The sequence below is a fragment of the Anoplophora glabripennis genome, unplaced genomic scaffold (assembly GCF_000390285.2).
Source record: "Anoplophora glabripennis isolate ALB-LARVAE unplaced genomic scaffold, Agla_2.0 scaffold478, whole genome shotgun sequence".
In the NCBI taxonomy this organism is placed as follows: domain Eukaryota; kingdom Metazoa; phylum Arthropoda; class Insecta; order Coleoptera; family Cerambycidae; genus Anoplophora; species Anoplophora glabripennis.
The window spans coordinates 94,886-109,852 of record NW_019417336.1 but is presented as its reverse complement, the minus strand read 5'-3'; the positions used below and the strand labels follow the sequence as shown (position 1 = coordinate 109,852).

General features: G+C 32.3%; 1 protein-coding gene across 2 annotated transcripts; it reads right to left on the bottom strand.

The window, feature by feature from the left end:
- Window positions 1-9,859: 9,859 nt before the first annotated feature.
- Window positions 9,860-14,437, bottom strand: LOC108913158 (RNA-binding protein 1). Of its 2 annotated transcripts, XR_001964609.2 has the most exons (5): window positions 14,291-14,437; window positions 13,908-14,117; window positions 13,734-13,826; window positions 11,035-11,417; window positions 10,031-10,123 (listed from the first exon to the last, which is right to left on the bottom strand). XR_001964609.2 is itself a non-coding variant. In XM_018718646.1 (4 exons), the coding sequence occupies exons 2-4, from the start codon at window positions 14,114-14,116 to the stop codon at window positions 10,033-10,035; spliced, it is 393 nt and encodes a 130-aa protein (XP_018574162.1). In that variant the 5' UTR covers window position 14,117; window positions 14,291-14,436; the 3' UTR covers window positions 9,860-10,032. The 2 variants fall into 2 exon arrangements, 1 of the variants encoding a protein (XP_018574162.1); XM_018718646.1 differs by lacking the exon at window positions 11,035-11,417 and having other exon boundaries at window positions 9,860-10,123; window positions 14,291-14,436.
- Window positions 14,438-14,967: the final 530 nt, after the last annotated feature.

Here is a 14,967-nt window from a genome sequence, read left to right as displayed (position 1 = left end):
AATTTCTAGCATTCGAGTTACTTCTACTAAGAGTTGAACCATATTAGCAAAGTTTCATTTTTACAAGTACTTTGCTATACAATAAAGGAACTTTGAAAAAAAATGTAGGTACATATTGATGCCTACTCATCAATCACAAACCATCTTTGTTAACCAATTTTTAAAATAATTTCGCCATTATTTATACACAAATATTTACAAGTTACTTATATCTTTCTTATCAATATCTAGGAACTTTAATCTTTCTTTATTGACGCTAATTTAAAGCAATTGAATAAATCAAGGCAGCGGATATTTAACCCAAAGACGATACGCTTGTTTTTACATTATACATTTTGGTGTATGTATTTTTATTAGTCTAATTAAATTAGTCATTTCACCAATATCATTCAGTTATAACCGAGAAACATCAAAATTGAAAATATGCGTATACATTTGTGAATTTCTTTGTATGCAAGCCCTGTTATATTTAGTCCTTTATCTAAAAAATGTATTCCTACTCTTCAGAAACAATTAAAACCATTCATAGAGGCTAATTGATCTCAGAAGATAAGCTATTATTTTATAAAGATCATGTCGGCTTGAAAAAGCACAGATGCTACGATTTAGCAAAACTTCATGTTTACAGAAAATCATATGTAAACAATAAAAATGCAGCACAACACAAAAGTTTTGCATAAAATTTAAATAGCATAATTATTTTACAAACCTTTAATGTTTCCTTTGACGATATTTTAATTTTTTTTCTCATGTCGATTTAAGTGCAATTATACGAAGTGTTTCTCTGAAGTAGATAGAAAAAAGATAAAGAACAAAGTTTTAGGAAATTATCTTGCAATTTCAAAAAATACATACAAAATAACTTATTTTTTTCGATGAATCACCCTATACAGGGTGATTCGGAATTTATCCAAAAAAAATTTTTTGTTGTACAGGGGACTTACAAATACAATTTTGTAAAAAAAAATCAAAAAGGGCAGTTCGAAAATGATTTAAAAATACATTTCTACACCTATTTTATATCAGCAATTGCCGTTATTGTTATTATTAATTAATAAAATTAATTTGTGGTTTTAATTAATACTTTGACAACCTGAAGTTACAACAACTGTTCAAATTTTGTCCCCTGACGTGTAAACACTTTTGGGCCCGTCTTACCCAGTTTTTACGAACTAATACAAATGCTGTCTTGCTTTTAAAATGATATCCATTCACTCGAGTTGCCATACATGTAAGCTGTTCTTGACATTTGAGAAACTAATGTAAACACTATCGCAAAATCGGATTTCAGTATTCGAAATCACCTGGGGCCACGTGGAAAGAGAACGCATTGCGCACAGTGCACAACGTGAATGACGCTAGAGATTACAGTAAGCCCAGCGATGTAAAGGTTGAAAATTCTACAACTTCAATAATTTTTTTCTCGGAAACTATAAGGGTTTTACAAAATTTTTTTTACGATATTGACTCCATTTTTCATGACGCATCTATTCCCAAATTTTTTTGGATAAATTGTGAATCACCCTGTATATTTGCCGCTTTTTGGAATCCTCTCCTTTTCCTGATTACAGTGTCACATATTTGCTTTGACAGTCTATGCAATATTTTGGTTTATTATCACACCTTTCACAATGGATAATGTCAAGTTTGTCATCGAACTGGTGCATATTTATGCTTTTCCGCTATGAAATTCATGCATTTTGTATTATGATATTTTTTCTTAATAGAGAATTAAAGATTTATATAGTAAAGGACCCCGCACAAACCTTATGTGAAATGGCTCCCGGTTACATTGGCTGAATTTATTATGTTACGTAACTCGGCGTCCTGAACAAAACTCCACGGGTTCCGAAATAAACCCACCCAACCACTAGAAACCTACCAAACCACAAGAAGGCTAACCCACGTAACCCTGGGAACAGTGAGTTTAGTCGCTTATATTTCTTGAAATTATTAAATTCCACACCACAAGCATGCTAATCTGCCTACTACCTATCCCACCTAACTCCTAGAAGCCACCCCTACAAAACCACAAGCAGGCTAACCCACGTAACCCTGGGAACAACGAGTTTAGTTTCTTATTTTTCTTGAAATAATTAAATTCCGCTCCACAAGCCACTGCTTGTGGTTTGGTAGGGGTGGTTTCTAAGGGCTATGTAGGTTAGGGAGTAGGCGGGTTAGCTCGCTTGTGATGTGGAATTTAATTATGTCAAGAGAAATAAGCGATTAAACTCGCTGTTCCCATCAGGGTAACGTGGGTTAGCTTGCTCGTGGTTTGGTAGGTTTCTAGGGGCTAGGTGGGTTTATCTTGGAACCTGTGGAGTTTTGGGCTTTGCGCCCATAGAGACATTTGTTCAGGACGCTGAGATACCTAACATATAAAAAAATCAGCCAATTTATCCAGGATCCATTTCCCATAAGGTTTGTGCAGGGTCTTTTAACAGAAAACATACCCACGCAAGGCAAGGCAAGGCAGTTTTGACTACAAGCAAGTAAATAAACCAAAATGGTGTGCACACTGTTAAAGCAAATATGCAACATGATCATTGTAATTATAAAAAAGAAAAAAATCTAAAAATGGCAAGTATACAGCGAGTTCTGTTAAGAAAAAAATTGGTGTAAAACTTCGAAAAGCAAGTCAATAGTTTTTATTATCACTTTGAAATCGCAAGAAAATTATCATCTTTGCCTGTTTTTACTAGATAAAAAGGTAAAAAAATATAAAGGAATAGTAGAATATTATGTATGTAAAAAATTATTTTCCCTTAATTCAATTTGAGAAATAGCTGATTTTTGTTAAACTGGTATTCAGTATTACGAAGTTGTTTATTTATTGGAAGTATCTTTTATGTATCATAAAAATTAAAGATGTTGCAAAAAATTATCTTCGCGTTTTCTTTTTACTTTAATAGTTTTAAAAAATACTGCATTCCTATTGTAGAATGTTACCTATTGGCATAATAATAGATATAGAATAATTAATTCTGATACTTATATACAGGGTGTTCCTAAATAAGTGTCGCAACGGAAAACTTTAAATTACTCTTGAAAAGAGAAACATTATTTTCCTCTTCCATTTTTCTCTCCGGGCTTTCGTTTTCGAGATACACGGTGTCAAAACTTTTTTTCAGATTTTTGCCATAATATCTTAGGAACCGTTTGAACTACAGGACTGAGCTTTTGTACACACGTTACCATTATTAATAGCTACTTGTTGCAATTGTTGCTAAATTTCATTAAAATTGTTAATTATTACTAACTTATTTTTTGAATTACAAAAGTTTTTCGAAACGTTAGCAAAATGTTTGTTTTTGTTCATAAAGTCATTTTTCTTGAAAACAGTTGACTTTTTGTGTAAAATTCATTGGCGTTTCAAAATTTGCTGTCAAATGTTAATTTTTCCAGTGGCGTAAAAGTTAGGGGGGAAAACCCTTACGATACCTTAAAATCTCCACCACTGTCACGTTCAATGAATTAGAGAAGGGTGGGAAAAAGTAGCTATTAATAGTGGTAATGCGTGTACAAAAACTAAGTTCTGTAGTTCAAACGGTTCCCAAGAAACTGGCAAAAAATTTTAAAAAAATTAGTTTTGACACCGTGTATCTCGAAAACGAAAGCCCGGAGAGAAAAATTGAAGAGGAAACGAATGTTTCTTTTTTCAAGAGGAATTTACAGTTTTCCGTTGCGACAATTATTTAGGAACACCTTGTATATCTAGAATTTTCAGTTATTCGTAAATAAATACAAAGATAACTAAAGTAAAACATAATTACTTAAGACAAATCAATAAAATAATTCTCTTAGAAGGAATGGTTTGCTTTTCATTTACTTACAGTGCTAATATGTAAAGTAGTTGATCAGAAATTAACATTAAATAAACATCGATGAAGCTCCTGTTTGTATTATAATGAAATAATACATAAAAGCTCCAATGTTTTCAAACGTTAAAATGAAGTTAAGTGACGTGGACATAATTTTGCGGCAATATAAAATTGCTACATATTTTGGATTCCCCTTAATATCCGAAGTGACAGCGCCAAGATTAAAACGTGTCTGTTCTAAATGGTATCCATTCGTTATATTTTGCACATACTTTGTTTTTACACTAAATTGTTTAACCAAGAGAATAAGTTACTATATATATTTATTTCCACCCATGCAAATCTTAAATGACGTACTACAAATACTTTCTGAAATACTTTTTTTATCAGTTTGTTTGTTGTGGCCCACGAAGCGTTTTCAGCACTGGAAAACCTTTTGGAACAATCTTAAGACGTTAGATAAAAATTTGAAGAAGTTGAACTTCGAGGAAAAACGAAATCCTTTTATTTATGGTACAATAACATCAGTATGTTTCGTAGTAATTTTTTGTGTACATATTTGGGAAATACTCGACTGGTGCCATATTGGAGAAATCAGGATTATGTATTCTTATATGAATTTCAGAATAGTGATGTATTATCAGTTATTTGCTACAATTCTAATTTGTCAAATAACAAAAATGTTAAAAGTTAGATTTGATTTTTTAAATCAACACTTATATAAGGTGGGCAAGAAAAAACACATTTTGTGGGACGTTTCTCAAACCGAAGCTTATTTTACTATACGCCAATTACAAGAAATCAGTAAACTATACGCAATGATTCATGGTTTGATAAAAATTTTCAATAATATTTTGGGTTGGCATATATGTTTCATAATAAAAAGTACTATCCTAGTAATCCTAAGCTCTATCACTTTTATGGTAAACATATTATCTCAAGATATTTTCAAACAGGACCAAATTTCACAGGATTTAATAATTATAAATGTAGCATACTCTTCTATATATTTGGTAAGTGCTTTTTACGAAATTCGATATACTTCAAACTGAATTATATTTCTTTAAGGCTTTTACAGTCGGTATCATAATATGTTGTGATAGAGCGGAGAAAAGTGGTAGAGCCGTCAGCGAGGAATGTGTTCTTTTGCAGCAAGGGATGCCAGAGTCTTCTATGAGGAAAGAACTACAATTTCTGGCACAATTTACGAGCAGGTTGGCACCAGAATTCTTGAGTGCTGGATTTTACAAAATAAGCCAGTCAATCGTGATGTCGTTGTTGTCAACGATGGCCACCTACATAATAATTTCTTTGCAGTTTAATAGCATGTAAAATAATGAGATCGAATGTTAACTAGAAAATAACTGTTGAAAGAGAAATTGTATAAATAATAAAGATGTGAGATACCAGCATGTTTTTCAAGTCTGTCATATCCACCGCTATACGGCTATGTGTGAAATCGGTAGTCACTAAGAAATTTAAAAATAATTTAACCTAAATATTTTAAAGCGAGATTTAATTAGTGTCTGATTGAATACATACAATGTTTTTTTTTATATGTAAAAATTTAATGTTTCCTTGTAATGTTCATTTTATTAGTTATTTTAGAATTAGACGTGTTGGAGGACTTCAGCCAATCTGATTATATTTATTTTAATCTATAAAACATTTTATTACGATCATTAAAAAAAAATCAATTTGAGTTAAAGTTAAGCCTTAATACACAGGGTGTTACTTTGAATAGGGTGACCAGATTTTCTTGAAGTCAATGCTAGACGGCAAGAGCTAGATAGTCATTAAATACAAATACATTTAAATAATAAGTCAACTTTTAATTATTAAAGTATTGTTATTTAAATAAATATAAAAAATAATATAATAACATAAAAACTAAAAATAAAAAGTACCTACATATTTTATTACAAATATTTTTCAATTCTATGTATTTTTTTATCTCTTACATCAAAATGCAGAAGTAGCATCTCTGCGCCATTCAGAGGCAAAGGTCGGAATTAATCAAAAAAAGGCACCGTCCAGATCGAGGTCTACTTCTTAGATATTTTTTTATGGTGAGTAGTGGATAGAGGATAGAGATCTCAACTCTTATTAAATGCTGGATATAATGCTGGACGGTACTTCTAAATGAAGGACTGTCCAGCGCAATGCGGGACGTATGGTCACCCTAACTTTGAATGGGCTTCATATTTGTATGGAGACTGACCATTAGAAGCACATATAAGTATGTTCTCAGTTATACACTTATTCTATTTCTTGCAAACTGGTAGACTGCAAACTAAAAAAAATTAAGTATTGACTGACACATTCGGCCATTCTTATTTCACCAAATAAATGTTGGTCGTTTGTTTATTATTCACCTAGCTGCTGTTGTCTTGTCACATCTTTAAATTGATATGTAGATCACCTAAACTAGGTTAATGTCAGAGGTCATTGGCACTGAGATTCACAAATTAAAAATAGTGCTTTAAAAAAATAGTAACAAATACTTTTTACTAAAAACAATGATTTAAAAAATTTTTTCAAATCTATCGGAGTGGAATGGTTATTTTTTTATTTTGTAGGTACATTTTATAAAATGGCAAAAATTATTATTTTAAAACATACATTTTTTTCACTTACAGTTAATAACATAATTATGCCTATCCACATACCAATAGTTATAGTCTGTTTGGAAATGAAAGAGAGTAATAAAACCCCGAGATAAGAACCGGCCATGGGCGTGGTAATATTTCGTTTCAGGTAATTATCGGGTAACACTAATGCTAACAAAAATGACAGGGATTGGAAAATCGACTATCTACAGACTTTTAAAGGAAACAAAAAATGAACAAGATACTGTAAATCCCCCAAAATCATCTACAGGGAGGTCAAAAGTCGTTATAGATGATTTCTTCAAAAATGTCATTCGCAGAAAAGTACACTCATTTTATTTTAAAAAAGAAATACCAACGCTAAACAAAATTTTAAGTGAACTTTCAGAGGACAACGATTTGCCAAAAATCAGTAGAAGCAAATTATGGGCCGTCTTACGAGAGTTGAATTTTTGCTGGGAAAAGCAGAACAGGAAGTCAGTTCTTATCGATAAAGATGAAATTATTTGTTGGCGAAGATCCTACTTAAGATCAATTAGAAAATTCCGTGACGAAGGGAGGAATATTTATTATCTAGACGAAACTTGGGTCAACGAGGGATATACTGTAACAAAAGTATGGCAAGATAAAAATGTAAAAAGTTTTCGACAAGCATTTTTGGATGGACTTTCAACAGGGTTCAAGGCACCTTCAGGTAAAGGGCGAAGATTAATAGTGACACATATAGGTAGTGCCAGTGGTTTTGTAGATGGCGGTTTACTTTTATTTGAATCTAAAAATACAGGTGACTATCACGAAGACATGAACGCAGATGTTTTCGAAGAGTATTTTACACAGATGTTGGATCTTATTCCTCCGGGGTCTGTAATTGTCATGGATAATGCCAGTTACCATTCACGGCAGACCGAGCGGACGCCTACGACTGCTTGGAGGAAAGCCGATATAATTCAATGGTTATCCGGAAAAAACATTTCTTTTGAAACAAATATGGTGAAAAAGGAACTTTTGACACTTGTCAATCTTAATAAAGATCAGAAAAAATATGTTATCGATGAAATGGCAACAAATCGCCAAATAACGGTACTACGGTTACCACCTTATCACTGTGAACTTAACCCAATCGAATTAGTCTGGGCGCAGGTAAAAGGAGATGTAGCGCGAAATAATACGACGTTTAAATTAAGTGACGTGAAAATTTTGTTAAAAAATTCCTTGGAACGAGTAACTGCAGATAACTGGCAAAGATGTATACATCATGTACAAAAAGAAGAGGAGAAAATGTGGGAACTCGATAATTTAATTGACGTTACTGTGGAACCTATCGTTATCAATCTAGGAGACGAAGATAATTCATCAGAATATTCAGAGGATGAATTTTAATATACCTACTTTTTTATTTTCTTTATTGTACATTTATACAACACTACATTTACTCACCATAATTTGAATTTTCAAAATACATATATTTTTGTGTGGAATAAAAGTCTATTCATTAAATTTAAATAAATATTTTGATAATAATATTGAATAATTTTATTTGAATTACTAAAAACCCTCTTAACCCGGTTATGATGCTTAAAGTAGTCTCATGTTTTGAAATGCTGTTTTTAAATTGTTTACTTATAAGAGAAATGGACTGAGAAATTGAAGCGGCATAGACAAAGGCGGATTGTCGGGGATTAAATTTTAGCTACCTGCTACAATTTAGTACAGTCCGATCACACAAAATTTTTTTAAAAGTACACATCTATACGGAAAATACATAATATAAAAATATTGAATATAAGCACCAGTACTACATTTATTTACGATTTGCATACATAATAAGCTTTTATTACTCTCTTTCATTTCTAAACAGACTATAATATAAATCATGCAAAAAATATATATTTTTTTAAATACTGGAAAATTTGTACAGACCTTCCACATTGACATAAAAAAAATATGGTGACTTTAAATAATGTCTTGCAGTCATACAAAAGCAAATATTGGTTTACAAAATCATATTTCATTGCAATTTGGCTCCGTTATTCTGTTAGTTTCAGTTAATTGATTTAAATTAGAATTAGCACATACAGCAGAGTCAAGTCCAGCAGTGTTATATACAAGAGTTTAACAAATCAATTATTTTGACTAACCATCTAATTTAAATAAAAAATAATTTGAGATTAATATTCCCTCACTTAACCCTATACAGGGTGTCCCAGAATAACGTGTACAACGGAAGACCACAGATTCGTGTACTCAAAATAGGCACGTATGGGCTAATTCACCTATGTCCAAAATCGCTTCGTTTAGCCGCTAGATAGCCTCAAAGATTGTGAAAATTTTTTGAATTTTGTAGATAACTCAAATACGCATTATTCGATTTTGATTAATTTTAGGGTGTGGACTTTTGCTTTCAATCTACATATTTTGGTGTTATACAGTGTTTTTTAAAACCTATATCGAAGTAACATGTGGTATAACTTTTCGTAGTAAACACCCATTAAGATTTGGCAGGTACAATGACTTAAAGATCGAACTGAAATTACAGACAACCTACAAAATCAGTGACTATTAGCACTTTGTTAAGTATTGTAATATGGGTGGCATGATAATGTAGACATTTAAAAAATATTTTTTGTACCCAAACCGCTCATTCCACACACCCAAAAATAATCAAAATCAATTAATGCATATTCGAGTTATTTACAAAATTCAAAAAATTTTCACGAACTTTGAGGCCATCTAGCGGCCAAACGAAGCGATTTCAGATATAGGTGAATTAGCCTAAATCTGTTTATTATGAGTCCACGAATCTGTGGTCTTTCATTGTACACGTTATTCTGGGACACCCTGTATAGAGTATTTTTTTAGAGAAATTTAAATTTTAACCGTGCCAACTGTATCGTCATGTTGTAGGGTGGACCATATTGTACATCTGCATCTTTATAATGGCCTTTGCAGTCAGCAGTTATCAATCTTTTGGGTAATAGCCACTTAGGTTCATATTACAAATATTGAAATTAATTATCGGCCATATACAGAGGCTTCATATTTACAAGCCATGTGACCTCCGAGTTCAACCCAACATTGCTTGGCTGGTACTTTCAACTAAGTCCCTAAATCTTGACGTCAAAAATATTAATGATTCGTTCACAATGAACAATGACAAACAGTTACGTCTACGCCCGAGATAATGCGAACGCTGATTTGTTGAATAGAAAAATTACAGCCGATAAAAGAGAATCTTGTCTTTTAATGTAATCTAGATCTTGTTTTAATTTTACCAAAATTGAATTGCTTATTTTAAATATAAATTTTTTTTTTGAAAATCGGTGGCTTCCGACTTTATAGACAAATGACCCGAGAGACAACTCTGAAGTTACATAGACATAGAAAACACCCTGTATATGCAATTCTTTTAAGCTGATAAAAAAATAAAAGTACAGGTTTAGATATTTATTTGTCTTACTACGGTACATTATCAAATCTATAAGTAAATTCCATTAAAAATAAAGTGTCCTAATAAAAAAAATTACATATACAATACGCAGATATAAAAGTATATCAGAAAATTAAAAATACGTCAAGGAAATTTCCACACGGCGAGATAACCTTTAACGTCTATCTCTTGAATCGGACCGGCCACGGGAATCACGGCTCCTCGAACGGGAACGAGGTGAGCGGGAGCGCCTCGGCGATCTGGACCTATAAAATATACACACTACCATTAATTTACCTGGATCAAGTACAACGTAAACCATTTTAAATTCTGAGTTTAATAACAAAAATACTTATTGCAAATTCACCACTTATTATTGTCAATATTATGTGATTTGTTTAAGTAACTTGTGTGTAAGAGAAAAATAGTGCCTACTAAAAAAATGAACACCAAATTATCACTTGCCTACCTTTACAAGTTTTTAAGTTTGGCCTGAAAATATTAATAAATAGCTATTATCACAACAAGTTGCGAAATGGGAATGTTTTAGGCACGCTTCCTGTAAAACACCACCAAATACTTATTTCCCAACGTGATGTGAACAAGACTTTTTCTACAAACATCTAACACTTATTTTTAAGAAATAGCCTCGAATTCCTCTGAATCCTTTTTATTAACAGATAATTGTGTGACTACTAGCTTCTGGATCTCCATTATGCAACACATATGTGATTTTTTTAAATTACATATTTAATTTTGAAGACTATTAAAGAATTTTAGTCTTGAGTCTCGGTTAAAAACTTGATTAACTGATCAGGCGATTAGACTGTACATATAGATTTATTTTATAAAGTATGTCACTTTTAGATACATCCGATAAAAAAAAAATCAATGTAAAATTAAAATGCAATTACAAGACGTTTGTAGAAAAATAATTTTCAAAACTACTATCAGAGAATGTCAACTCAATCATTTATAACAGCTAACTCTACGATTTTAAGCAGATCTTTACCTGATCATAGAAATGTTTCAACAAATAAAACTGTGCATCATGCGCAACACTTACAGCATGCATCTATTTGAGAGGATCTTTACACACATTTCACTTGAACAAACCAAATGTAAACCTAAGATATTTTCCGATAGAACAAATCTATTTAAATTTTAAATATCCCACCAGTCTCTGGTTGTTTTAGAAGAAATTAAGATGTGACGGAAGGCGTTGTGGAGCTGATTGTCGTAGTAAGATGTCAATCGTTAAGATGATAGCTGTGGAGATAAACCCTCACGCTGGGGGACAGTGGAACAGCCACTAACGCTGTGTCGGTTTTATTTTGACAATTTTGCTATTGCCTGCTGGCTAGTGGTGAGGCGATTTCGCGAGTTGTCATTTTTTCATTAGCGGGTTGAAAGCTGAAGGCAGATGTTTTTCACACACCACCATTGGTGGATGGTCTGTTGGGTGTAATTCGATGTAAGATGAAGAGATGTGTAGGCCAGGGAGGGATGTGTGGGTCTCAGTCTCAAGAGGGAGAATACAACAGCAGTGGCGCTGATGGCCTGTAATATGAGCGCCAAACCACGTTATACTGCTGCTGTAATTTAATCAACATTGTTTCAACTCACAAGTCGACCAATAACAGAGAAACGGGAAGCAAAAAGTTGTATATACCAACCAAAATTAATGCACTACTACAAATATGTTTCCATTTCAAAATTTATTATCTAGCAAATGGTTAAATCTGATTTTGGTGATCTCTTTTTTTTTAATTATCGGTTTATTCTTCACTAATTGCTGAATTTCAATTTTCAGCTTATACAGGGTGCAAGAGAATTAGTTTTTCTCCCCTAAATTTGAAACACCCGGTAAGGCTAAATTAAAGACTAAATTGTATTGTAAATAACAAGTAACAGTTAATAATGAAGACACTTGTAAACATGCCTTAATATATCTGAAAAAGGTTTAGCCACCTTAATTCAACTAATAAAAAGGAAAATTTTAAACCCTTGCGCCAAAATTTATTGCAAATAAAATTTATAAACATATCATCATTGATCGTGAAAAACCTCCTGTGTGTAAAATACCATTTTTTCACAGGAGGGAGAAAAACATTTTTCTATTGTTTTTTATTTAAAACTGAATAACTAGGAAAGAACTAAAATAATAACAAAAAGCTCCTGATAAATAAAAATTATTATCAAATTATCAAAAAAATTGAGATTTTAATACACAGATTTTAATCGTTCCAAATTAACACATCGGAATAAAATTCTGTGCCCACATAGGAGAATTTTGTAACCAATGAAAAAATATCGTATGTGGTTTATAACGTTCGTTTAAAATCTCCTATGTGGACATATCAAGCTGAAATAGTACAGAGGTTGTGAAGCCAAAATTTCTTCTATGAAGAATATATTTTACCTAGAAGCTATTCGGAGACGAATTTAATTCTTTTGCACATAGGAGGTTTAAAAAAACACGGTTTTAAGCAAGAATGATTATAATTAGTAAATAGAAAGTTTTATTAAATGATAAAAGATATGAACTAAAAACTGGTCTAAACGCCACATGGGAGGTTTTTGATGCTCAACGACGATATGAAAGAATTCATAGGCAATGAAAAGTTTATTAAATAAACATTATAGTCCTCCATATCTTTATAGGCCAACAAAAATTTGAAAACCTGATATCCCGTTAAGACCAATAGTTAGCTCTGTTAATTCATTTTGAATTATTATTCAAAATGAATTAACAAAGCAAATTATTGGTATTCACAAGAAATTAGCTAAATATTTATTAGAAATTATTAAATAATTTGCTAGATTTTAGGAATCATATAAAAAAAAACAAACTGATTTCTTTTAACATTATCTAATTTAAATTATTTTTTAACCACTTAATGTTGACTTTTCATGTTCCATAGGTAAAACAATTAATCATTATCGAAATAAAACAATACGAGTTTTAAAAACATCAAATTTAAAAATTGAAACTTTTAAAATTATATACAGTAGAATCTCTATAATCCGCCGCTTCATTACACCGGCACATCCAGTATTTTATATTTTCAATTAAAAGATTAACAAAATGTTTAATTTCAAATTTTTAAACTTTCATCTATGGGATATTTTGAAAACAAATATATTAATAAGTCAAAACAAAATATCTATAATTCTGTGAAGATGCGTTGATATTTTCGCAATTTGGGCATATAGTTTTGACAATTTAAATAATTTCAACGTTTGTTAATTTGTGACGAAACCCAAAAATGGAGGACAGTGCAATAAATTTGATAATAATTTATGATGCAGAATAATACAGAATGGCAACAAAGAATAAAATGTGGTAAAAATTCATAACTTTTTGTAATAATTCGTTCTTACATAAATAAACTTTTGTGTGAACGCAATTTTTTGATTTCACAAAAACACATTTGCATTCATTCTAACATGAACCACCCTTAAATTTATAGGTTCGAAAAAGGTCATCAAATTCAGAACAGCTTTTTATGAAACATTAACTTGAAATTGGAGACCCTATTTATGTGGTGCGTTAATTTTGATATGTAGTTTATTTCATTAAGATTTTTTTAACTAAATCAGTTACATTATTCACTTTACTTGAATAGAAATTTCATATTCATAAAAATGAGTTTCATAACTCAAAGTTGATTTTCTAATTGATTAACTATGAAAAAAAAGAAAAACCTTCAAACAAAAATTTCCAAGAAATTGTTCTTTACATTATTGCAGTTAGGTATTTTAAATTAAAATTGAAAAAACAGTAGGCCTTCACTGTGAGTTGATACTAAATATCAAATTTGTAAAAAACTACTTTTAGACCATATATACATTTTCAACTAATCAGATACAGACCTTGAATAGCGTGATGGTCCTCTCCTACCACCACCTCCTCTTCTGGACCTCCCATTGGACATTTCTACCCTTACCCTTGTGCCACAGCAGCGTCTGTAATAAAATATTAACACGGTTGCTGTATAACTGCTCATTTGCTATCTTCTAAATATTTATTAGCAATATAGGACTTACGTTCCATCTAATCCTCGTACGGCATCTTCAGCATCTCGAGGGTCCTCAAACTCGACAAAAGCAAAACCTGGAGGATTTCTGGCAACCCACACATTCCTTAAAGGCCCGTATTTACTAAAGGCGCTTTCAATTTCGTGTTTACTGGCCGATGAACCCAAATTTCCTACGTATACTTTACAAGAAAGATCCCATTCACGATAGCGAGACATCCTGTTTTTGAAATGCATTAAAAGGTTTATATAAAATGGACAAAGATTTATAATTTTGTTTTGTTAAATGCGGATCCCACTAATTCTAAATATGGAGAAATCTTTAATGCCCAACCCTTCAAGTAACTTTCTTTAAAAATATATGAAAAAGATAAGCAAATTGCTAACACTTACCTGATATTATAGAGTTAAATAAACTTGGCAAAATAAGTAAATTATAGTAAAAAATATGTATATTTCACCCAAATAATCCCACAAAGCAGCCCAAAAATATTAAAATGGCGTAGCAAAACAGCGTCACACAACAGAACTACATTCTATTCTATTCTACATTCAGCACGCGGCATCATAGATTAAATAGAAACGCGGCGTAATGGAAGGAACAGTTCACTGACACTCTTCTACCTTTGACAGATCAGTATTTAGTATTGGAACACGTCGTAAAGTGCGCTAATGAATAGAAATACGTGGAATCGGTGCAGTTGACTCACGCGCGCCATTATTCCATGGCTAGAAATTGGCCTCTATGATTTGGGATCGAGGGGGATTATCCCTCTTTATCCTGCCTCATCTCGTGTAGGCCTGGACAGCCTTCGTAGGTGGGCCCCATCCGTCGTCTACCCCGACCGCAAATGCGGCCGGTGTAGGCGCTTTGTGGGACCTCCTTTTGTCCTGGCTGGGCCCCGCCGGCTAGGGCCCTTTCTTCTGGCGCTCTTCTTGCTTCGCCGGCTCGTCTGTGTAAACCCCGGGGGTAGTGTCATGTTTATGTGTGGTATGGTTGGGTAGGGTAGTGCGGCTATGCAGCCTGGGATGCGCTTTGCTAAGGTGGCCCTTAGGCTAGCGCGGGAGGG